Source organism: Mus musculus, chromosome 4 (genome assembly GCF_000001635.26).
Source record: "Mus musculus strain C57BL/6J chromosome 4, GRCm38.p6 C57BL/6J".
Taxonomy (NCBI): domain Eukaryota; kingdom Metazoa; phylum Chordata; class Mammalia; order Rodentia; family Muridae; genus Mus; species Mus musculus.
In genome coordinates, this window is record NC_000070.6 from 21,846,115 (window position 1) to 21,872,043 (window position 25,929).

The 25,929-nt window shown below is 39.6% G+C and overlaps 1 protein-coding gene and 1 long non-coding RNA gene across 9 annotated transcripts in view; one reads left to right on the forward strand and one right to left on the reverse strand.

Moving 5' to 3' along the window:
- Positions 1–212: 212 nt before the first annotated feature.
- Positions 213–2,334, reverse strand: 4930528A17Rik (RIKEN cDNA 4930528A17 gene). Its single transcript, NR_028384.1, has one exon. It is a non-coding gene; the product is annotated as an RIKEN cDNA 4930528A17 gene (long non-coding RNA).
- The window catches only part of Pnisr (PNN interacting serine/arginine-rich), a 29,819-nt gene continuing 4,432 nt past the window's right edge, over positions 543–25,929 (forward strand). For 2 of the 8 annotated variants that reach the window (NM_001369189.1, NM_025669.2), the window contains exons 1-10: positions 1,934–2,025; positions 8,233–8,331; positions 11,066–11,254; positions 12,970–13,193; positions 14,706–14,877; positions 15,873–16,063; positions 19,763–19,900; positions 23,402–23,501; positions 24,238–24,291; positions 25,324–25,494. In NM_001369189.1, coding sequence (NP_001356118.1) covers positions 8,244–8,331; positions 11,066–11,254; positions 12,970–13,193; positions 14,706–14,877; positions 15,873–16,063; positions 19,763–19,900; positions 23,402–23,501; positions 24,238–24,291; positions 25,324–25,494 — 1,327 coding nt within the window. In that variant the 5' untranslated portion in view covers positions 1,934–2,025; positions 8,233–8,243. Of the gene's footprint in view, positions 2,275–8,232; positions 8,332–11,065; positions 11,255–11,499; positions 13,194–14,705; positions 14,878–15,872; positions 16,064–19,762; positions 19,901–23,401; positions 25,495–25,929 lie in introns of those variants that run through there. The other 6 variants (NM_001369191.1, NM_001369190.1, XM_006538184.4 and 3 more) reach the window with 5 other exon arrangements.

Sequence of the window (25,929 nt, forward strand, 5' to 3'; positions counted from 1 at the left end):
GTCCATTTTCCTGGCTAGAATGTTTCTCAGTGAGGTGAAGTATGGTGACATTTGATTTCAATCCCAGCAACGGGGTTGGTGGCTGCTAGTAGATCTCCTTGAGTTCTTATAGATGCTAAATGGAAATAGTCAAGTACAGGTCTCCTTCTGAGTTAGTTGTACTAACCTCATGAACTCACATCATAGTATTGCCAGATAATTGGCAGTTTTCTCCACCCCACTCCCCAAATTACATGTTGAAGGCAAACTTGAGGCTAGCAGGTGTTTACTTAGTAGGGTTTTATTCTAATCACACAGACTACATGGTTTTCAAATACTTCATTTGAGAATTACAGAATTTCTTGTAAAGGGCATTCCTATTTTCACATCTACCTATATTTTCTTTATTCAGTTTACTACAGTCTTGTTTCTAGAGTAATTTGATATTTCTTGTGCAGTTCCCAACTCAAAGACTTAGATTTTTAGTGCATGGTGTGGGTGCTAAAAACAGAGTTCTCACATTAAAGGGAATAAGAGAGTTTATTGTGGAGCCACATTTGAATGTCCATGGCACAAGGAACACAGTTATGCCAAATTTCTTTTATAACACGGAAGTGGTTTCATGACATTTTATAGTTTTTAAAGAACAGACAGTCATAAACCAAGGCAGGCTTAAGATACATTGGTGTGTACATCACAGAAGCTACAGCAAGATGGGGACACTTTTTACATCGCTGCAGATGCTATCTGATAACATTCTTAGCTCTTGGGTTGGTGGAAACTGGGAGTCAGCTAAGTTAAAAAGTTCCAAAGGCTGGGGCAGTGGTTAATAGCGCTGGTACCAGAGTTCAATTCCTAGTACCCACATGGCAGCTTACAACTATCTGTAGTCCAGCAACAAGTGATTTGACACCCTCACACAGACATGCACGCAGGCAAAACACCAATACACATAAAATAAAAATAAATAAATCATTTTTTTAAAAGTTCTAAAAGGTTTTTAATCTATTAGTCACAGGATTTAGCTCTAATATGGGGAGGTTGGCAAAGACTGGCAATTCGTGGGTAAAGCTAGGGCCAGATTGGGTAATTAGCCTCTGGACTTGTAAAATTCCAACCTCTCCACATCACTGAAGCTCCAATCAATCTTTGCAGACACAGACTTTTTCCTGGAATTCTCCTTCATAACTCTTTTTAGTTACACTGACATTTCAAGAAAGTCATTTTCCAATATTTAGGTTAAGAATGCTGTGTTTCTTAGAATTTTTGTTTCCTTTTGTAATTAAACTCCTAGTCTGGAAAGTTGACATTTTAGATATATGAACATTGTTCACGCTAAACACCTTTTACCTCCTTTCGGGAGGCCATCTTGGAGTTTAGGTAAGGAAGGACCAGTGGAAACTCTGCTTCTCAGTTACTTTTCCTTAAAGAGTAGCTGAGCGAAGTTGAACTGAGTAAATGTTCCCACCAGGGGGCGCGATGCTAGGAGGTGAACAAGGAGACCTAGCAAACACCCTGCTTCCAGAACTCAGGCTCTGCGACTCAGGCCTGGCACAGTGAGTTCCAAGTTGGCAGGGTTTGACTTGCGGTCCTCTCCGTAGTCTGAAAGAGGCAAAGCGATTCAGCATCCTTCCCAAAGCGGAACTGATTCTTAGAACGCATTTGCTCTTCGAGGGTCTCCTGCCTAAAGTTTACTAAATTCCGTCCATTGTACCGGAACGTTAGGCTCGGCTTTGTGCTGGCTGTACAAATGAAAATGTGTCGGGTATGACACGGGCTTCACACACAAGAGGGTCCAACTCGAGGTGGGTTGGGTTTGCCCTCAACAAAAATGGCGCGGACTCGTCCCGTCGGTAAGATCACATGGTCGTAAGCCTGGCTGAGAATCAGTGTGACTTCAGCCGAAAAGCGGATGTTATTATCATTCACTTCCGGGTGAGAACCACCGGGCGCCATCTTGTCTTGTTCATGAAGAAGTAGAAGCATCGAAAGGTTGGAGAGAATTACAGGAACGGTGGCGACAGCGGTATTCCGGAACCGGAGCGGGTAAGCGACGAGCAGTTTACCCCGGGGGACCTGCCGGAGGACTAAAGTCCTCTGGGTCAGTGTGGCGAACGGAGCGGGACTCAGGCTGCGTACGCTGCTTGGCGCCACCGCCAGAACCTCATTCCGGAGAAGCTCCGGCGTCCGCCCGAGAGAGTGAGCGAGAGAGCCGCTGTCGCCCGAAGGGAACCGCCTTTGGCTAAGGAGAGGGCTCACGACCCATTCTTCGAACTAAGAGTTTCCTTTGAGAAGGCAAGGGACTAATTGTTGGGCGCCTGAGCGGCCGTTAAGCAGTGCGCGTGCGCAGTGGGAACCCTTGAGGGGCAGGGAGTGTGGAGGGGCGGAGGCGGCGGGGGCCGGGATCTGGAACTTCGACTCTGCGACTCGCACTACGCAGGCGCAACCGCTTTCTGCTGCGTCCTAGACAAGTATCATTTAGTTGCTTAGTTTTGGTGTTTTTACCCAGTGATGGGTATTATGTGTTAAGCATCACTGAGGAAACAAGTAGTATCCTATATTTCAGTTGTTTCGTAGTTTTGTGGATAATAGTGTCATCTTAACAAAACTGGGCACTGAGCAAATTTTGACTGTGCTTGATTAAATTAGCAGTCTTTAATACTTCATTTACCTTTTCTCTTCCTAACCCTAGATAAAACAAAAACAATCTTGGATTTTTTTTTTTTTTTGAGTACATCCAGCTAAAACCAAACCAGAACAGTAAAGACTTTATTTGTGGGGTGGTTTTCTAAAGCATCAGGGGAGACGTAATGAGTTCTCGGATATTCTTAAGACACACAATTTAAAACATAAGTAAGCTTTATATTTAAGGACTTTTTTGAGCCTCATTATATGATCCTGGCTGGCCTGGAACTCCTGCCTTCGCTCATGAATGCTGGAATTAAATGTATTCACTACCACATCAAGCCCTAGAACTTAATTTAATTATAGAAAAATTAAACAGCTAGTGTATAACCACGTGTTTTATTTTCTCAGTAACATATACTTCCATGACACGTTTTTTTGTTTTTTTTTACTATTAATGGAACAATGTTGTTACATTATTAATTGAGGGCATGCTCCTATTTCCTTAGTTAAAGAAAAAAATCATTTTTAAAAAAAGATAGTATTTTTCTGTGGAGATCCCCTGGAACTGAAGTTACAGATGGTTGTGAGTTGCCATGAGGTGCTGGCAACTGGAGGCAGGTCCTCTGCAAGAGCAGCCGGTGCTGTAGCTGCTGAGCCTTCTGGCCACCGTCTCTGTTCAATGAAAAATTACTACTTTATGTCTATGTGTCAGTCCTAGCTTTTGTTGTCCGGATTCTTCCACTTTTGACCATTGCTAAATCTTTCAGGTGTCTGCTGTTTCCCACCAGCTTCTATTTGATTGGTCGGTGTTTTGTTTCTTTGTTACTCTGTTGCAAAGACTGGCCTAGACCGCTCAGCGCCTTTCCTGCTTTAGCTTCTTACAATTGAGATTACCGACTCGGGCTACTATAGAACTTTATTTCAGTTTGGGGGAAGGAGCCCAGGCTAGCCACCAACTCAAGATCTTAACTGCTTTCACTTCTGAATCCCTTTAGTGTTAAGAATACAGAACTGCTAGGTACAAAGAGATTTAAAACATATTTCAATTCTCATCTTTTTGTCACAATCTGTAAATGAGTTTTGTAAATATTTGCGGTCATTATTTGAAGAAGTCATTTTGAAGTCAATTGAAGCGTTTTCCTTTTTTCCATTTAAGATTTATTTTTATTTCTCTGTGTGTGTGTGTGTGTAAACATGTGTATGCACGCATGCTTGCTCATGCCTGTGTTGAGTGTGTAAATGTGCACATGAGTGTGAGGATATTTGGTCCCCTGGATCTGGAATGTCAGAAAGTCTAAGTTGTTTGATGTGATGCTGGGGTTGAGCTTGGGTGCTCTGTAAGAACAGCCAGCACGTCTTTAAGCAGTGAGCCATCCTTTGGCTCCAGGTCTGTTTGTTGTCATTTGCAGTTCTAATACAGAATAATTTATAGAAAAGACTGAATGATAATAATCCTAGTGTTAGTATCTGGGTTTACTGTAACAGATTACTACAAACTAGGTGGCTTAAAACAACTGAAATGTCCTCTTTTATGGTTCTAACGGCAAAAAGTATGAAAGCAAAGTTTGACAGGTACCTTCCTTCCTTCTGGGTTTTGATGGCACCTATCTTTCTGTTCTTTAGCTTGTAGAGTTGTCCAATCTCTGGCATTGTAGGCACAGGACAGTCTCAGATACTTATGTCTGTCCTCATCTGAAATTGTCCTCATCCTAAATTGAGTACTGTATCCACACAGACACTGGTTTCCAAATAAGTACAGGTAACATGGATTTAGGACTTCAGCCTGTCTTTGGGAAGATTACCAGTTAGTCCATAACTCTGGTTTTAGTTTTTTCCAGCAGTATGATACTGTTGATAATCAAGTGCAGTCTTTGGTTATTGGCTTTTCTAGTCTTCCCAAATTCAAGTTGTTTTTCAAGAAAATCACATTTAACTTTACCCTGTGAAAGAAAATTTTGTCAACAGTCTGTTGCATGAATCATCAAAATTAGACTTCTCCAAACCTGAAAAGTTGATGATCTCTGAAAATAAGTCTTAAAAGGAGACTAAGCTGATTCAATCTTTTTTTTTTTAAAGCCACATTTATCTATTTTGTGTACGTATGTCTCTGTGTGAGAACACACGTGCCTTGACATGTTTGTGGAGGTCAGAGGACTACTTTCACGAATTGGTCCTCGTCTTTGACCATGCATGTGTGTTACAGGGATAAAATGCATTCAGGTTACCAGGATGGGTGGCAAGTGCCTTTACCTACTGAGCTATTTTATGGCTCTCAGGATTTTTTTTCTCCTTGTGTTGGGGGGACATGAGGGTGCTGGGGATCATACATAGGCTTTGCATATGTAAGCCAAGTTCTCTACTACTTACGTGTATCCCTAGGTCCTAGAAATCAAACCATGGCATTAAATAAATAGTAATATTAAGATATACTTTTTGTGGCTAAAGTTGCATATTTAGTGGGTAACATATATGAGTGATAAATGAGTAAAATACCTAACCATTTAATATAAACACAATACAATGATAGAGCGAGCACTCAGTAAGGTTTCCTCTGTTCATAAGGAAATCTTTGAGCATTCAAACATTTATTCTACAAGAACTATTGCATATTAACTTTTAATTTATGGAGATTTTCAGACAGTGTCTGCCTTCAACAGTTAACGTTTTCCAAATTATTACTCACCCAATATACGACCATAAGTTTTCATGGTTTAAATCCATTATTAAAACTTAGTGGGTCTGTTGATATAGTTCAGCAGTAGTGCCTTTGCTTATCTCAAGAAACAAAAAAAAGTTGAATTAAAAATTGTGTCTGTGGAACTGTTCATATTGAACATAGTCATGTTTTCCAAACTAAAAGTCCAAATACAGGACCAAACTCAACAACAAGCTTCAAAATACTTTACAAGTAGGAGCAGGTACTTTTAATTTAAAATAGGTTCTGGCAGGGCTGTGGTGGTGCATGCCTTTAATCCATCACTCAGGAGGCAGAGGCACTCAGGTCTCCAAGTTTGAGACCAGCTTGGTCTGCAGAGTGAGTTCCAAGACAGCCAGGGCTATACAGAGAAATCAACCTATCTTTAAAAACAAAAACAAAAATACAAACCTGTCTGTCAGTGGGTTATATATTTATAGGTACAGCCAATTGCAGATTAGAAGTACTTGGTAAAGTGGATCTAGTAAGCATACTCAGATTTTTGTTTTATGTAACAAAAATGCTATTTTATGTGAGGGAGCTGAGCATCCTAAAGTTTTGGTTCCCTATGGATATTACATCAATCATCCACGGATACTGAAGGGCGTAATATGCATGTTTTTTTGGTTTGGTTGTGGGATAGCATCTCAGAAGGAGGATACAGGTTGCTATGGACATATGGCCCAGCTGACCTTGAACTCAGAGATTTGCCTTAGTGCTGGTTCCCGTCCCCACCCCCAGCACTGTAACCTGTGCTTTGATTCTTGTATATCAGGAGTCAGAGTAGTCTGCTTTAGAAGTTTTGAATATGGTAAGTTCTTTTGTATAAAGATCTTATGGTGAACGTGAAGAAAAAGAGAATAGGGCTTCTAAATTTTTGTCATCAAATTAGTTTGCTCTTTTGTTAAGTAATTGGTAAAACCCTTTATAAGTATTGTGCTGGCCCAAAACATATAAAACTATATTTTACATACTTGATTAGTTAATTATGTTCCTTTTGCTTATCTGTTTCCTTTTTATACACTTAACAAGAATCAAAGTTTAGTTTTCATGACCAGTGAGTTATTTCAGTTGGATTAGATTTGAAATTTACTCTAACTTGTGCTTGAAAATGAACAAAGATTAGGTGGTTTGTCTTGTGTTCAGGTGGCTCATGTGTGATTTTTTACTTTGATAACAAGTCACTCTGGATTGTACTTGTTGCTTCCCTTGAATCCATTTTTAAAGCTAAAGTATTTCTAAAAGTATACACACTATGAAAGAATATAAAGAATACAGAAAGCATAAAGTGGAAATCCCTGCTAACTATTTTCTGCTTGCCTGAACTTCAGGAGTTTTGTCATTTGGGTCTTGGATGCGTGCTGGACTGTGAATGTAAGTGGGGTGGTTTGGTGGATGTGTGCGGTGAGGTATATTGGTTTTCCCCGGTGAGTTTGTGCGTCAGTACAAGCCAGTGTAAAAGCGGTACTTTACTCATTCCAATTGCTTCACAGAAGTCCATTTAAGTTGTTCAACTTACATCTAACTTTAGTTAATTTCATTAAAAGTACATGTTTACAATGAGAAAATTTTGCTTTTTTAAAAAATAGTTTTGCTGCAAGTCTAGGTGCATCCTCTCCCACTGACGCCAGACAGGACATTCCATTTAGGGGCATGGGTTATAAGCAGGCAGACAACAGGCTTGGGGACAACCCCTGCTCCAGTTGTTGGGAGACCTGTATGAAGACCAAGCTGCTCATCTGGTACATACGTGTGGGTAGCCTAGGTGCAGCCCATGCTCGCTCGTTGTTTGGTGGGTCAGTCTCTGGGAGCACCTAAGAGCCCAGGTTAGTCGACTTACTGGTCTTCCTGTGGAGTCCCTATCCAATTCTGGTCCCTCGATCCTTCTTGCAACTCTTCCGTAAGATTCCTGAAGCCCCATTTACTGTTTGGATGTGCATCTCTTTCAGTTGGCTGTGGGCTGGAGCCTCCCAGTGGACAGTTAATACTAGGTTCCTGTCTGCAAACAGCAGAGTATCATTAATAGTGTCAGAAATTGGGTTTTGCCTGTGGGATGGGTCTCAGTGTGAGGCAGTCATTGGTTGACCTCATTCTTTGTCCCTCACATCTTGTAGGTAGGACACTTTTTTTGGTTGAAGGTTTTTTTTGAGGAGTTTTTTTAGACTTGTTTTCAGAAAAGTGAGTCATAAGGATCTACCATCCCATTATCCATAACTTAGATTTAGTAGTTAACAGAGTACCCCAACTTATTTTCATTCTATTTAAATGCTAAGCAACAGGTTTTCAAAGTTGTCTCACTTTTCAGCTTTGATTCATTACTGTTTCTAATGTCATTCCTTAGCGCCTATAACTTTTTGTATTGGAAGTGCAGTTGTTCTTTAAACATCTGTGGTGAGACTGTTCCGTACCTCAGTGAATATAATACTTTATTTTGTAAATTATATCCATGTACGTGACATTGGCAGTGTTTGAATTTCTAATTTCTCATCAGCTTTCCTTCTGAAGTTTTCTTAGGAGGTATTATGTGTTTATTAATTATTATTAACTGTAATTAGAAGAACGAGTTTTCTTCAGCTATAGCTATTTGTTACTCTTTTAACAGTTTGGTTGGAGGCTCAATGAATCACTTTTTATAATCATTAAAATGATTGGATCTAGCCAGGCAGTGGTGGCACACGTACAGACACACAATTCTAGGTATACCTTATTCTAGCATAGCTAATTAGAACGGTATTTTTCACTCTGACACGAGCATTAACTTAAACCTTTCTATTCTTGCTATTCAGTCTAAATCTAGTTGTCTCTGACGACATTGAATAGAATTACAGAGCTTTCCTCGTGTAAAGTATATCATCATGCAATCTCTGATCTATAAGTTTTGAAAATGTAAAAAGTCTTAGCATTAACTGTGTTTAATTTGTCATAAATAGGAGCTTAAAGGATGTGGGATCAAGGAGGGCAGCCGTGGCAGCAATGGCCCTTGAACCAGCAACAGTGGATGCAGTCATTTCAGCACCAGCAAGATCCAAGTAAGGAAAAGCCTGCCTTTAAAGCGGACACAGGGTGGACGTTTAGAGATGGGTAGGATCTAGATGATAGCATTCAGGTTGGCTAATTGAATTTTACATCTTAAAATTGATACCGTCTAAAGTTTTCTAAAGAAAAAGCATGAAATGTGCTTAAGTATTATATATTTCTATTCTGGATTGAATTTATTACAGGTTGTGCTATGTCATTTTTGTGCATCTATGTACATGTTTGTGCATGGTCAACATATGGAGTGGGTGAACGTGAATATTTGTGTGTGGAGGCAGTCATCAATATCAGATGTCTTCCTCAGTCACTCTTTACCTCATTAAACCTGGAGCTCACTGATGGGATGAGCCTGGCTGACCAGCAAGCTTTAGGAATCTACAGAGCTTCACAGTGCTGGGGTTACGGGTGTACCCTGCATCACTTAGCCTAAATGTAGGTCCTCTATGTAGGGAGTTGAGACTTGGGGAGCTTCTCATTCTTACGTACCGAGCTCTGACTGAGCCGTCGCCTCAGGCCCATTACGCCATTCCATTTTCAGGTTTCTTTTTACTAAAGACTGTCTCAAGAATGTTGAGCTAATTGGTATTGCAGGTCTTTAATCCCAGCACTTGGGAGGCTGAGGCAGGTGGATCTCTTGAGTTTGAGACCAGCCTGGTCTATATAGTTCTAGGATAGCCTGAGCTACATAGTGAGATCCTTTCTTAACTCCCCTCTACTCCCTTCCACTCCACAATAACGTAGAGGGAAAAGGAAAAGTATCAGGGACCCATTTCACACTTAAGGTCTGTTTTGCTTCCTCCTTGTGAGTACATTGCTCTTTCCTTACGGAGGTTGGTTTGTTTGTTGTTTGTTTGTTTTTTTTTTTCTGTTTTGAGGCAATCTTTTGTAATGTAGCCCAGGCTGGCATAAAATGTTCTATATAGCCCAAGGTAGCCTCAAACTCACAGCTCGCCTACCTCCATTTCCTAGGTTTTAGGTATATATGTGCACTACCATACCTAGCTTATTTCTTTTTTAAATAGCTACATAGCATTTTTACTGTATGGTTTTATTCTAATAGAAACTAACAATGATGGCAGTAGTGAGGCTTCTCGGTATTTGATTGTTTTTACCTTCCCAGGCATAAACAGCATAATCTTGAGAACATAACATTAGTAACTTGTCCAGTTATTTCTTAGTAAAAGTGCTAGGCTTGCTAGATCATAGTTGGAAAGTTTAAGGTATATTTCACCTACTTATGATCATCAGGCTACATTAGTTTCCTGTTTCGTTAAAATGTATGAGGATATTTATTAAAACTTGACTAAATTACTTTGTTTGCTATTAGTAATGGGAGGTCTTTGAATTTTAGTATAGATTTGGAGAGGAAAAAGATAGTAGGAACAATAAGATTTTGAAGTTGGTAAAGAGGTATTTTTGTCTACAGCAATGAGCATGCAAGTCCAGCTGTGAGAAGGACCAGGGATAGAAACTCAATGGTTTATCAGGGCAGGCTCAAAGGCAGCCTGGGAAGAATGGAGCATTCTGAAGGAAGAAACGATTGAGTTCAGTTATTTTTACACTGTCTTTAACAGGTGCTTGTGTTTCTTTCCAAAAACTCAGCAAACTAAGGTCATTGATTTTTCTCCCAGATTATATTAAAACATGTTAGGAGTAGGTTATTTGCTTTGTTTTGAGACAGGCTCTCTGTGTAGTTCTGGCTGTCCTGGAACTTTCTGTGTAGACCAGGCTGGCCTTGAATTCACAAGATTCTCCTGCCTCTATCTGGAGTGCTGAGATTAAAGGTGTGTGCTACTACCTTTAAGGCTGAAAGTGTTCTTCTTAGAGAGTCCTTTTCTGAAACTCATGTATTTATTGATCTGCATATTTGTAGCATTTCTAAGCATATTTGTAGACATAACTTTGTATAATAGTTAATATCTATTTAACTAATAAAGGATACTTTAAGAGGAATGGGGAAGAACAGAGAAGAGAAAGAAAGGGAAGAGGGAGAGAAGAAGAAAGAAGAAAAGAAGGAGCCAGGGAGATGGTCTAGGAGTTAAAACACTTGCCATGTGTCCTAGTTAGGGTTTTACTGATGTGAACAGACACCATAACCAAGGCAAGTCTTAATAAAAAACAACATTTAATTGGGGCTGGCTTACAGGTTCAGAGGTTCAGTCCATTATCATCAAGGTGGGAGCATGGCAGCATCCAGGCAGGCATGGAACAGGCAAAACTGAGAGTTCTACATCTTCATCCAAAGGCTGCTAGTGGAAGACTGCCTTCCAGGCACCTAGGGTGAGAGTATTAAGCCCACACCCACAGTGACACACCTACTTCAACCAGGTCACACCTATTCCAACAAGGCCACACCTCCAAATTGTGCCATTCCCTGGTCCAAGAATATACAAACCATCACACCATGCAAGCAAGAGAACTGGAACCCATGTTCAATGCTGGGTGTGTAATGGTCCAGCCTCCGAAGGCAAAAGGAGATCAATCACTACTACTAGCCTTACCTGGGATTGAGACCCTTCTTCAAAGAATAGTAAAGACAGGAAGTGTTATCTCTCATGCCTCCAAATGGACATGTGCCCACAAACACATAGACATATATTCATGTACATGTATACCATACTTAAAAAGAAGACAAATAGCGGAATAATTGAGATACCTGTTTTACATAGAGGTGCTATTCTTTTAGCTCCTGCATTCTGAATGCTAAACTCTGCTAATGTACTTTAGGCCAGATTGACTGGGCTGCTTTGGCCCAGGCTTGGATTGCACAAAGAGAAGCCTCAGGACAGCAAAGCATCGTAGAACAACCTCCAGGAATGATGCCAAATGGACAGGATATGTCTGCAATGGAGTCTGGTCCAAATAATCATGGGAATTTTCAAGGGGATTCAAATTTTAACAGAATGTGGCAACCAGGTTTGTTATTTATGTTTCCCAAATTTTAGAATGTCTTAAAATACAATTAGGATTAGTAGTACATTGTTTAACTTGTTTACTTTTATGACTTCTTGAAATTAATGCTCCTTAAGAAATAGGCAGTCTCAATTTGTCAATTTGATTTGATCTTGACATTTTTTTTTTTTGTGGTTATATTATTTTGTTCACAGTCTGCTAGTGTTGTGGCACTCAGTTTGATTTTTTTCTTGGTTCTTCATTCCTAGGCTGACAGGGGCTGGGAACACTCTGGAAACCTCACTTGGCGTCTAGGGAAAAGAGAGCACTCTTTGTCTCTCTGTTGCAACCTCTGGCCTTTTCAGAAGCAGCACTTGGCAGAGTAAAACATGTCTAGCCTCTAATTAAAGAAAAGTTGTGCCACTGTATGACAAGCAAGCCTGTCAAATGCTCTGCTCCTCTCATCCATCTACTTTTCCTCCTCCCAACCCATTTTTCAGATAGTGGTGACCTTCCCTAAGTTCTTGGCTGTTCTATTTATTTATTTATTTTTAAAGAATTTTTTTTTTATGTAGATGAGTACATTGTTGTTCTCTCAGACACACCAGAAGAGGGCATCAGATCTCATTACAGGTGGTTGTGAGCCACCTGTGGTTGCTGGGAATTGAACTCAGGACCTCTAGAAGAGCAGTCGGTGCTCTTAACCACTGAGCCGTCTCTCCAGCCCATTACTTATTTTTTTAAACTTCACAGTATGATTTAGATTCTTTAATGTTTACTCAGTTTTCCACGAAGGGGTTGATATTTTTAATAATCCCATTACACTATTTATAGAGATTGCACATGTGAATATGTTGCTGCAGAAGTCATAGTTTCTGTTTGCTATTTTTATTATTTCTGTTATTACTGGTGAGATGGAAAACGGTATATTTTCAGTATTACTTTAAAAAGAGTAACGAATGTTCTCATCTTTGATATGAAGTGATTTACTTTTGTCTTTTAGAAGGCTGAATTTTCCCACTTTTGAAGCGATGTTAGTTTTCAAGTTAAAGTGTACTCATCCCGGCATCAGTGGTCCTCCTTTTACTCCTGCTGCCCTTAGCTTCTCTTCATTGGCTTTCTCGGTGACACAAAGGAACTTAGTAACCTTTGTGTGGCTCAGTTTCCCCTTCTGAAATTGACAGATAATACCAGATTTCCCCCTACCTCACAGGGTTGTTGTGAGGATAAATGTGTTCATGGAAAAAGAAATAATATAAAATCTAAGGTATTCTTTTTATGTTGTTACTATTGAACAGTAATAGCAGCTCATCCAAGAGTTGTTTTGGGACTTGTTAAGTTTGTTAACACTTTTTGGAGCTGAGTGTGGGCTCACATGCCTGTAAGTGCAGTGTTGGGGAGGCGGAGGCAGACAGGGCTCATGGTGGAGGCCAGTCCTAGCTATGTAGAAATTTCAGCTTAGCTTGGTCTGCATGGCAAGATTCTTGTCTCAAAATATCAAACAAAATAATAACTTTAGGCATTTTGTTTACAATATTAGAACAGAGTTAATTACGTATGGGATAGTTTTTAATTCATTGCTTATTTTAAGGTAATTCAAAACAAATTTGACCAAAATGCTATAAATTGCTTTTTAAATTCTATGTCATTACTTTTTGTAGTTTTCTTGAGATCTTAAAAATTGTATTGACTTTGTTATAATCCCCTGTTGAATGTCTTTATGCCTGAATCCTGAATAGAATGGGGAATGCATCAGCAGCCCCCACACCCCCCTCCAGAGCAGCCATGGATGCCACCAGCACCAGGCCCAATGGACATTGTTCCTCCTTCTGAAGACAGCAACAGTCAGGACAGTGGGGAGTTTGCCCCTGACAACAGGCATATATTTAACCAGAACAATCACAACTTTGGTGGACCACCTGATAACTTTGCAGTGGGGCCGGTGAACCAGTTTGACTATCAGGTGAAGGATATTTTGTTACTTTACTTCCATAGATGTGCACATAGCCCATTCCTTGGCAGTGTCTTGTCAAGAACTCCTAAGATGTGTGTCATTGTCAGGGTTGCACATATCAGTGAAAATTTATCAACATTTATTAAAATCATTAGGTTTTTACTTGATTAGGAAATTGGTACCGACAAACATTAGGAACAATTTGGATAAAGTGGAAAATGTGTAAGTGCAAATAGTTATATGATGCCTTGTTTTCCAGTTTTAACATGATCTATCTAAATGTTAAAGTATAGAAAATATGCAATAGTAGAATATATTATATGTCAATAATAGATTATAAATAAGACAAATAAAGCGCAATGACTATAGATTGTCTTAACTGTTGTACCTTCTATGTAAAGTTACTACTGGGGGTTTTTTTAGTGTTTTTCCCCCATTTTTATATACCATATTAGTGGAATTGTTCCTGGCTTTCCTTGTGACCTTTATTCCTAGGGACATAGAACTCTATGGAGAATAGTGTTGCTGTATGGACTTTATCTTGGTTCAGAGCCTGCTTTGCTTGGGTCTACCCTTAAACTATACTAGATGTCGCTGATGGCACTTGCTGCTTCATGTAATAAGCTGGCATCATTTAAAATCTTTAAAACTGCAGATTGAACCATTAATCACAAGCTGAATTTGATAACATGTTCACCTTGAGATGGTATTACTCTCATTAACGCACGATTAGATTCTTTATACTAGCTCTTGGGATTCACATGTGACAGTTTTTCTCTGTTATGAAGGGATGTAGTGACAGGGAGCCCTTTCCTTACCTTTGTTTGGCCCGGTGAAACCTGTGTTAACAAGGCAGAGACCCTGTTGGCAGCTTCCTCCTAAAAGGCCTCTGAAAGTGCAGATTTTCAAAGGAAATAGTTAATTCACTGTCACCTTCGACTTGTAAATAAATAAATCCCGCCCTACTTTAGCAACAACCCGAATTCACTAGAAATGGGAAGGTCAGACTCATAACAACAAGAAATTGTTCTGTAGCTTTTAATTAAATAAAAATTGGCCACGTGTGGAGATGTGCCCTGTCATCCAAGCACCCATGAGGCCTTGGGTTATCAGCCTTGGGCACATAACAAGTTGAAAGCTAGCCTGGGCTCCATAATGAGAGCCTTTCTTAGAAAGAGAAAGAAAAGACTTCCTAATCTTGGTGCTGTTACAACTTATGAATGAATTTAGAATGAAAAGGTTCATATACATATATAATAACTTTATGTGTATGTGCCTTCTTAAATAATCTATCAGTGGGTTATAGAACCCTGTTTATATTTGTATAGACAGAAAGTCTTGAACGTTCCTAAGAAAAGCAAGCTTGGGTTCTTGGGCTTACAGAAGTTGTTGGGTGTTAGACCCATGGAGTCTTGGATTTGCTACACACATGGATTTCTACTGTCCCAGTTCATAACACGTGTGTGTCCCAGAAGGTATATGTACTAAATTGAAGAAAATTAAAATGCAATACTCTTTCAGCATGGGGCTGCTTTTGGTCCACCACAAGGTGGATTTCATCCTCCTTATTGGCAACCAGGACCTCCAGGACCTCCAGCACCTACACAGAACCGAAGAGAGCGGCCACCATCATTCAGGGACCGACAGCGTTCACCTATTGCACTTCCAGTGAAGCAGGAGCCTCCACAAATTGGTAGCTATTTAAATCTGTTCTATGAACCACATTAGCATGATGGCTTTATCACTGTAAAAACCATATTTTGGTTTCCTAAGTTGTTAAAGCACCTCTTTGGTTTGGTAGAAATAATGGTATTTAAAAACCCTATCATTTTATAGTCATAATTCTTAAAAACAGAAATACTGATCTGAAATGTAAAACGTATTGAATAGTTTTTTTCAGATTACTTGCTTTAAACAGTAATTTTTGATAAAATGTAGATTTTTGCTGACTATACATCTTCAGTGTTCTTTGCTTTGGGTCTCTCTCCTTCCAGTCTTAGCTATGAGATAAATTGCTGCCAAATTGGTTTTCTTTAATTATTTGCTTCTCCATGTGTACTGTACCAAAAAAACCAAAAAACATTAACTTTAAAATAATATTAAAGCTAGTAATAACAAGTTACATAGTCTACATTATATCCAGAAAGTTTTAAATCAACTATCATTTAATAGGCCAGGAAGATATGCCTTTTAACATCTTAGGAAGATTCTAATTTAATGCTTTTTACATTTGACTGAATGAATTCTTAGTATGAAAATGGACTGTGCCTTTGTTTGACTGTTTTTCATATTTTAGGAATCAGCTTAGGATAAGAATCTGGGCCTGAATTAGTTTATATCACGGTTTACTGGCTTTTTAACCCTGAGCAAGCACATGGGTTTATCTATCTCTCCGAGCATCAGTTTCCTTAGCTACAAAGAGGTTGAGTGATAGTAGTGACCCCAGGGAGTTTGTGTACATGAAATGAAAGGACACTTTACTGCACTTCTGTGCCCTGGCAAATCGTAAGCATTAGACCGTGCTCCCTCCTCTCTTCAAAGGAATGCCTTTTCAAGCTCATCCTGGAAGGATTTTAGTTTTACTCAAGGCATTTATAGAAACTCAAAAACTGTATTTGCTTTATTTGCTTACTATGATTTTTTTACTTAAATTGACGAGGGATTTTGTTTTCCTCTTGTGTGAAACAGATGCAGTAAAACGCAGGACTCTTCCAGCCTGGATTCGTGAAGGCCTTGAGAAGATGGAACGTGAAAAGCAGAAGAAGTTAGAGAAAGAGAGAATGGAACAGCAGCGTTCACAGTTGTCAAAAAAAGAAAAGAAGGCCACTGAAGATGCGGAAGGAGGGGATGGGCCTCGCTTACCCCAAAGAAGTAAATTTGTAAGTAGAACCTGACGTGAAACTGATGATTGTGTCTGTGTGAAAGTAGCCTGAGCCTACAGAAATAAATCCTCATGTTTCTGAGAGGTCTTGGGCTTGGGTTGGTTGTTCTGTGTATGCCTCACTGAGGTGGGCTCTAGTCACATCGTAGGGTGCCTCGGACCCTTCCTCGGGCTGTTGTTGACTCACCGTGCTTTACATTCCCAAGTACAGAGATTGCATGTGCGCGCCTATGCCTGGCGGGGTTTCTGGCTTTCTGAATGTTATTGAGAGTAAGTGAAAGGAACGTAGGGGAGGGGAGCAGTAAGTTTAAAAAAGCCTGTTCTATAAGGGTATTTTGTGTAATTCTGGTTAGTTTTTATGGTAATGTGTAACTCGATATTTTTTCATCATGGTGTAGCCAACTCCCTAACATAAACATTACATAACATTACATAAAACAAAAGTGCCAAATAGCATAGAGAAATGAGTCTATCCTTCCGTAGATACTTAATGAGTACGTTACTCAGGCTTCAGTAGCTTGTTTTCATCCTTTTTGATGTGAACATTGAAAGTTTCGGCTTTAAATCTTTTAAATGTTTGTTTCTCAGTTCATGGCATGAGTGGTTTAGGAATTTTTCTGTACTACAGTGTTTTGTTTAGACACTGTTTTTCTTCTCTCTTCCTGAATATATATTGGGATTGTATTGCAGGTATGTCCTCTGGTTCTAGTATTCTGTCAATAGGAGTATTTAGATAGTTATTTGCTTTTTAACTTCTTACAATAGTTGCTAGGAGTGACCATATGACAGTTCTTTGACTAAAAAAAGGTCTAGGGTTTCTTGGTACTAAAATCACACAAAAACTATTTCCCAGTCTGAAGTAGACTTAATTTCTTATCTGTCTGTCTTCTGTGAACTCACAAAGTACTTTAGGGAGGTTGAAGTGATGGCTTAGTTAAGAGCACTGGCTATTCCTCCAAGAAACCTAAGTGAGATTCCCAGAATCTAAGTTAGAAACCCACGTGGCAGCTCAACCATCTGTAATGCCAACCCCAGGATATCCAATGCCTTCTGGCCTCTGCAAGCACATGATACACAAGACAGAAACAACCATACACATAGAATAAAAATGAAGGTTTAAAAAAACTTTTTGTAATAATTAAGAAGAGAAAGAAAACTTAGTTTCAGGTATAGTAAGCTGAGACTTTAGATCTGGCCAGAGATTTATTATTAAATCATGTTAAATAAACTGATAATTAGTTAAGTATATAATACTATAAAAATTAAACTCCATTTACCCAATTGTACAAGCCATTTATTTAGGTAAGGTACTTATTTGTTTGTTTGTTTGTTTGTTTGTTTTTATTTATTTATTAGATATTTTCTTTATATACATTTCAAATGCTGTCCCAAAATTTCCCTATACCCCCCCCCCCCGCCCTGCTCCCCTACCCACCCACTATTGCTTCTTGGCCCTGGCATTCCCCTGTATTGGGGCATACAAAGTTTGCAATACCAAGGGGCCTCTCTTCCCAGTGATGGCCGACTAGGCCATCTTCTGCTACATATACAGCTAGAGATCCGAGCCCTGGGGGTACTGGTTAGTTCATATTGTTGTTCCACCTATAGGGTTGCAGAACCCTTCAGCTCCTTGGGTGCTTTCTCTAGCTTTTCCATTGGGGGCCCTGTGTTCCATCTTATAGATGACTGTGAACATCCACTTCTGTATTTGCCAGACACTGGCATAGCCTCATAGGAGACAGCTATAACAGGGTCCCTTCAGCAAAATCTTTCCGGCATTGTGCAATAGGGTCTGGGTTTGGTGGCTGATTATGGGATGGATCCCCAGGTGGGGTAGTCTCTGGATAGTCTATCCTTTTGTCTTAGCTCCAGACTTTGTCTCTGTAACTCCTTTCATGGGTATTTTGTCTCCTATTCTAAGGAGGAATGAAGTATCCACCCATTGGTCTTCCCTCTTCTTGATTTTCTTGTGTTTTGCAAATTGTATCTTGGGTGTTCTATGTTTCTGGGCTAATATCCACTCATCAGTGAGTGCATATATAATGACTTCTTTTGCGATTGGGTTACCTCATTCGGGATGATATCCTCCAGATACCTCCATTTGTCCAAGAATTTCATAAATCCATTGTTTTTAATTGCTGAGTAGTACTCCATTGTGTAAATGTACCACATTTTCTGTATCCATTCCTCTGTTGAGGGACATCTGGGTTCTTTCCAGCTTCTGGCTATTATAAATAAGGCTTCTATGAACATAGTGGAGCATGTGTCCTTATTACAAGTTGGAACTTCTTCTGGGTATATGTCCAGGAGAAGTATTGCTGGATCTTCCGGTAGTATTATGTCCAATTTTCTGAGGAACCTCCAGATTGACTTACAGAGTGGTTGTACAAGCTAGCAATCCCACCAGCAGTGGAGGAGTGTTCCTCTTTTCTCCACATCCTCGCCAGCATCTGCTGTCACCTGAATTTTTGATCTTAGCCATTCTGACTGGTGTGAGGTGGAATCTCAGGGTTGTTTTGATTTGCATTTCCCTGATGATTAAGGATGTTGAACATTTTTTCAGGTGCTTCTCAGCCTTTCGGTATTCCTCAGGTGAGAATTCTTTGTTTAGCTCTGTACCCCATTTTTTAATGGGGTTATTTGAATTTCAGGAGTCCAGCTTCTTGAGCTCTTTGTATATATTGGATATTAGTCCCCTATCAGATTTAGGAATGGTAAAAATCCTTTCCCAATCTTTTGGTGGACTTTTTGTCTTATTGACGGTGTCTTTTGCCTTACAGAAGTTTAGCAATTTTATGAGGTCCCATTTGTCAATTCTTGATCTTACAGCGCAAGCCATTGCTGATCTGTTTAGGAATTTTTCCCCTGTGCCCAAATCTTCAAGACTTTTCCCCACTTTCTCCTCTATTAATTTCAGTGTCTCTGGTCTTATGTGGAGTTCTTTGATCCACTTAGACTTGAGCTTTGTACAAGGAGAGAGGAACGGATCGATTTGAGAAAGGTATTTATTGAACCATGTCTTCATATGATGCTTTCCTTGGTATTTACAGAATAGGTCAAAATTCATAGTGGAGAAAAAAGTGAATTGAAAAAGTAACTGCTTTTCATAAACCTTTATGTAACTGTAGCTTTTCTCTTCAGGTGACACTTTAAAGTCCTAAGTGAAACAGTACAAATTCAGAACTGAGTGTGGTGGCAGATGCTCTACTCTCAGCAATCCCAGGGGACAAGGCTGGGGCATGAGTCTGAAACTGATTTCTCAAGGGGGAAAGAAAAAAAAAGGAAAGAACATTGAAAGCGATTGTCTGAAATATATATAACAACAGAAAGTAATGTAATTTAAAGAGGTTAAGGAGGTATAACTCAGCAATAGACTACATACTTAGCATCTCTTCTTTTCTTTCTTTTTTTTGTTTTTTGTTTTTTGAAAAGGGTTTCTCTGTGTATCCCTGGCTGCCCTGAAACCCTCTCTGTGACCAGGCCTCAGGGATCTGCCTGCCTCTACCTCCCAAGTGCTGGGACTAAAGGAGTGCACGGCCATCAAAGAGTCGTGCTTAGTATCTTTATAGCCAATGCCAAAAAAGCAAAAGCAAAAACAAACCCCAAACTGAAATTTAGAAAGCAGCTGCTCTTGCATGTTAGTTTCCTCAGTATTATGTTGTAATTGTAACTCTGTGCTCCCATACTGTTGCCATAGGATAGTGATGAAGAGGACGAAGATGCTGAAAACCTGGAGGCTGTGAGCAGTGGCAAAGTCACTAGAAGTCCATCTCCAGCTCCCCAAGAAGAGCACAGTGAACCAGAGATGACGGAAGAGGAGAAGGAGTACCAAATGGTAAGGCATGCATGCTGTTAGGGACTGTTTCTTCAGATGTAGACGTGCTAGATAAAGCATGTGCAGATGGGTGCAAATATTATTTCCCAGGACCTTTCCCACGCTTCAAAGAAATCTGTGTAATATACACAGGACAGAACTGCAAGTAGTTCTGTAAGTAGTCATTTACTATCTCTCTCCTTTTTTTTAAATAATAACTTGTTTAGAATTTTAAAGAAATCCCATACTTCTCTCTTCCCTTTCCTCTCTTAATCTTCCCCATGCATACGTCCTTTGCTCTCAAACCATGGCCTGTTTTCTGTTTGGTTTGCTTTTGGTTTTTTGAGACGGGTTTTTCTGTTTAGCCCTGGCTGTCATGGAACTTGCTCTGGAGACCAGGCTGGCCTCAAATTCGGAGAGATCAGCCTGCCTCTGCCTCCCTAGTGCTGGGATTAAAGGTGTATGTATTTGATCTCAGGACTGACCACTTTGGTATTGGCTAACCAATTCAAACATAAGACTCGAAGGGTCTGCACTGTATCCTACCTGAAAGTCTCCTCTCTAAAGGCTAACCTTCGTGGTAGTAAAAGGCCGTGCAAGCTTGCAAGGGAAGGAAGCAACTAGTGGTTCTACCTAGCTGTGATAACTGTACCACAACAATGACATGACACAGACGTCCTAATGACGTACAAGTGCCATATAGAGTGGTGGTAACGAACTCTTTAATTGGACTTAGGGGCTCTAACAAGAGGGAAGCACACTTGGTACTGGAGAGTTAACCAACTACCTGGGGCCAATGAGGTCATAGGTCTTAGAGGAGAGCCTGCAACTGACACTTTACTAAACCAGCATAACGCCTAACAACATTCTAAGTATCCTTATAGCCACAAGTGAATGTAGTTCTCACCCCTAATCAAAGACACCTCTTTGCAACAGCTAGAGACCATTAAAACCAAACTTAGCAGAATAACAGAACAAGAGATGATGTGTTGCCTAGTTAAAATTGATAGATCGCCAGGCGGTGGTGGCGCACGCCTTTAATCCCAGCACTCGGGAGGCAGAGGCAGGCGGATTTCTGAGTTCGAGGCCAGCCTGGTCTACAGAGTGAGCTCCAGGACAGCCAGGGCTACACAGAGAAACCCTGTCTTGGAAAACCAAACCAAACCAAACAAACAAACAGATAGATCTACAACATAATTCCTGCACCTATGGCCCAGGAATCATTGTGGGAGAGGGGCCAGATGATTGTAAGAGCCAGAAAAACAGGAAATTTGCTATGAGATTGATTGTATCTCTAGAAATGTCAGGCCATATATCTATGATGTTTCACCAATATGTCTGCCTAAACAAGACCTGAACAAGGAAAAATAGACTTGAAACATGAAAGTGGGAAAGCTCAAAGCTATATATAGTTCTTTGGACAAAAAACTATATGCAAGTAAGAAATGTTGAGAACAGGAAAAATGAACCACCTCCCACATTGGATATCCAATATCAAATGTATTGCTTTGTAACAGTAAAATCACTGAATAGTACTTCCCCAAACAGCAAAAGGTCATGTAAGCCTGCGAACCTGAGGTCAGGCCTTAGAAGGCTGACTCCAAACATCGTTCTCTAACCTTTGCACATGAGCCTACACACCCATACACACAATAACAATAAAGAAGTATTAAAATGTTTTAGTGTATATGAGGCTTGAGAACATTAATTCATTTTTTTCCCACATGTTTTCAAAGCTTTATTTTACTTTTATGAGTTCACTTGTAACTATCTCCAGACACACCAGGAGAGGGATGGTTGTAAGCCACCATGTGGTTTCTGGGAATTGAATTCAGGACCTCTGGAAGAACAGTCAGTGCTCTTTGACTGCTGAGCCATCTTTCCTGCCCTCTCCAATTTTTTTTTTAATGGAAATGTTGCAAATAATTAAAAGAATAGACACTTAGGAGGCAGCAGGAAATTGTCTTATTATTTTTCTATTGCTATCACAAGACCCCATGACCAAGGTGCCTTATAGGAGAGGATTAGAGTCTCTGATGGTGAGAAGCATGGCGGCAGGCAGGCATGTGGTGCTGGAGCAGTAGCTAATCCCGCAGATCTTGTTCATAAGCACAAGGCAGAAGTAGTTAGCTGGGAATCGTGTGGGGCTATTGAAACCTCAGGAGAAGCACCCCGTCCGTCCGTGACACTCGGGCATCAAGGTCGTTCCTTCTGGTCCTTCCCAGACAGTCCCACCACCTGGAGAGCAAGTGTTCAAATCTGTTCTGTGAGCCTACGGGGGCCGCTCTCAGTCACGTCACCACAGGGATTGAGCAGAATTTATTTATTTTTTTATTGTGAGAATTCTTAAATCCTTATCAATGGAGTTCATTATTACCTTGTGAGATTGTCATTTTCCCATAATCTCCAGAACATGATAATTCAGTCTACTCTCATTTCTGTAAATAGAAGCTCATGGACACAGAAAGTCCACATCCAAAATAGTTGTTGATACTCAACTCTTACTCAGATCTCGTGTTTCTATTTTACTATGTGTTGGGATATTGTCATAATTTATGAGTATATTAGGTCAGAATTATCAAAAGTGTACCATTGTTCTTTGTTTTTTGTTTGTTGTTTTTCTTATTTTCCCCCTCACAGAATTTAATTTGAACCATGAAAAGTGACTTAAGAAACTAGTTTTGTTAATGCTTACCAGTACTGTTAAATGAAAAGCTACATTCAACTTAAAACTATAGGAGTTCTGTCTGTCTGTGTGTGTGTGTGTATTTCACATGTGTGTGGGAGTAGTATGTGTGTATGCAAGTGCCCGTGAATGCATGTGTGGAGGACAGAGGATTACATCAGATATTTCTAATGTTCTTTATCATATTATGTAGTTAGTTACTTTTGAGATAAGGTTTCTTACTGAACCTAGCACCGGTTGGTTAGACTTGTTGGCCAACTAGTTCCCAGACCTGCAGGTCTCTGCCTCCTGAGCTGGGATTACAGGTGCAGGGCACCATGCCTAGCTTCTTGCAGGTGCTGGGAATCCAAATTTAAGCCCCATGCTTCCACAGTAAGTAAGCTACCCACTTAGCCATCTTCCCAACCACAGAAATGTTTTTCTTTTCATCTCAGCTTTTGCTCTGCTGAGATCTCAGGTACTCATTCTTTGATACGTATGAATTTGAAGGTTTTTTTTTTTTTCAAATTGTAATGTTTTTTTGAATATTTTTCAAGATACTCCTTAGTAGTGACCAGTGTGATCTTAAAATATTTTTTGTTTTTGTTTTTTTGTTTTTTCGAGACAGGGTTTCTCTGTGTAGCCCTGGCTGTCCTGGAGCTCACTTTATAGACCAGGCTGGCCTCGAACTCAGAAATCCGCCTGCCTCTGCCTCCCGAGTGCTGGGATTAAAGGCTTGCGCCACCACGCCCGGCTTAAAATATTTTAATTAAAAAGAGCTTTACATTTTAATTATTTTGAAAATAATCAAATGTATTAAAATTAAACTAGAAACTATATAAAATATTCTTCCTTAGATGTTGCTGACAAAGATGCTTCTAACTGAAATTCTCCTGGACGTCACAGATGAAGAAATTTATTACGTGGCTAAAGATGCGCATCGGAAAGCAACGAAAGGTACATTGTGGGTGCTCTAGGGTTCATTTTTGTAGGGGAATTTTTATTTCATTGATGTTGGATTTTTTTTTTTTTTTTTTGTCCTCTGGATTTCTATCACACATTTAAATCTTTTCTCTTTGCATGTGTTAACTCTTTGGGAAAGCTTCAGCTCATAGATACCATAGTGGCACCGTAGAAGCACTTGGTTTTCTCTGACCTACCTAATCACAGATAGCATTCATCTTGTGTAATACTCTAAAACATGGTATAGAAAATTCCTCATGTTCAATTTATTTCACTTGAGGCTTTTTTTGTTTTTGTTTTTAAAAATAGATGTCTTGTTATTGATCTCTGACTTCTGTACATTTAAGATGTATAACGAATTACAACAGTCCTTCAGAGTTTTCAGTTTTAATTCTTAGGAAGCAGTGACAACAACCTTCCCTTATAATTTTAGTAACACTTTAAAAACATACAGAAAATAAAAAATTATGTGCCATATCTCAGAGAAAGAAATACAAATATACTTACCAACTTTTTTCCTCATCATGAACCAATTTCAGCTTACATCAGAATTGTAATTTCAAAGCCAGACATGCTACTGGTTTTCAAATGAATGTTATGTTTTTAATGTTTCTTCTCTCCCCACAAAGCAGCGATAGTAGTAGATTTAACAATACCGTAGACTCTCATGACTATGAAATCGTGGCTATTTGTGTTAACATGTTGTTCCTGTTGTTGATGTGATACAAAGCTCCTGCAAAGCAGCTGGCACAGTCCAGTGCACTGGCCTCCCTCACCGGCCTCGGTAAGTGTCCTCGGGGAAAGGGAGGCTCGCTGGCTTGTCTTTCTACTTGTTCTGTGGGGAAATGCACTGTTCCTGCGTAGTTCATGAACCTTAGAAGTCAGCTTACTCAGTCTCTAAAAGCTTTAGCTAGTGTCTTTGAGTAAACATTCACAGTAGAATGACTATAAGTGGGATAGCTAATGTAGTTCATTTGGGTGAGTTGAATTGAGGAGTTCCTCATTTATTGTTCCAGTGTGTATATAATATATGATGTATAATTAATTGTATGTTATATATTATATACACATAGTTTATACTTAATAGATAATGGTCTACCCCAGTTTAGGTAGTTTCTAAACTCGCTTTTAAGATTATGGCATATATACATAAGAATTTACCTAGACAGTAATGAATTTGATGATTTACATAAATTGTGTTGGAGCAAATCAAGTTTCAACTTAGAGGAAATGGGTTTATCTTACAACAGGAATGTTGTGTTCATAGTTTGCTATTTGCATGCTATTAAGACTAAAGCTTGAGTTTGCCTTTTCCACATCTTCATGTTAATTTGTGTGGAGCAAGAGAAACGGGTAGAATAAAATGCCCATGTAATTTTGGAATTATACTTTTGAGATCACTTCTGGGTGGGGAGTAACTCGTACCATTTTTATACCAGTGAATTAACTTGAGAAATATTTTCAGAATCATTCTCAATTTATTACGGTAGTTGAATTGGCTTAACTGTAGTAAGACTTCATTTTTGCCATGTTAAATGCTTTTGTTGGTTAGTATGGACAATAAAAGCCATTGTTATGATTCCTTCGTTGTGAGAAATATGTAAAGTGGTCCAAGGAATAAGATTTTACTATCACCGTTGTCTGAGGATTCTGAAACCGTAAACTTTGAAGTTCTGTCCTCCCCACCCTGAATGCGCATATTCTTCCGGGAAAAGGCAATGAAAAAATAAAGTTTCTCCTCTGATCTTAAAGAGTTTTTAGTGGCTTGTGTGATGTTCGCATGTGACATGTGATGGATTGAGTTTTACGCACACAGGCGGACTGGGTGGCTATGGATCAGGCGACAGTGAAGATGAGAGGAGTGACAGAGGTTCTGAGTCATCTGACACTGATGATGAAGAGTTACGGCACCGAATCCGGCAAAAACAAGAAGCTTTTTGGAGAAAAGAGAAAGAACAGCAGCTGTTACAAGATAAACAGATAGAAGGTGATCTGAGATTTCTGTGGCATTTCTCTAGTTTCATATGTGCTTTTGTGAGCGTGTAATGTATGTTTTTTACTTCAGGGCACTAGTATGCGTGAGTGTATAAAAGACCTTTCCCTTGGAGTCACTTAGCCATGAGCAAGAGCAAATTCACATTTGAGTTCTCTACTTACTGTTCACTGTGTCCTCCGCCTCTGTACTGTGCCTATCCTTCTGTACCTGTCTGACCCTAACAAAGGCTTTTGCTCTGTATCTGTTGAACAGCATAGAAAGTGTCCCATGGGGGAAAGCATGGAAAAGTGTACAGAAATCTTTATCAGTTTCACAAGGGATTCAGTCACTGGCACTAACTGATCTCAGCTGACCCAGATAAACAACGTCATTCTTTATCAACCAGTGTTTATAAATTGTTGCTTCCAAACTTGATATTCAGTTTTA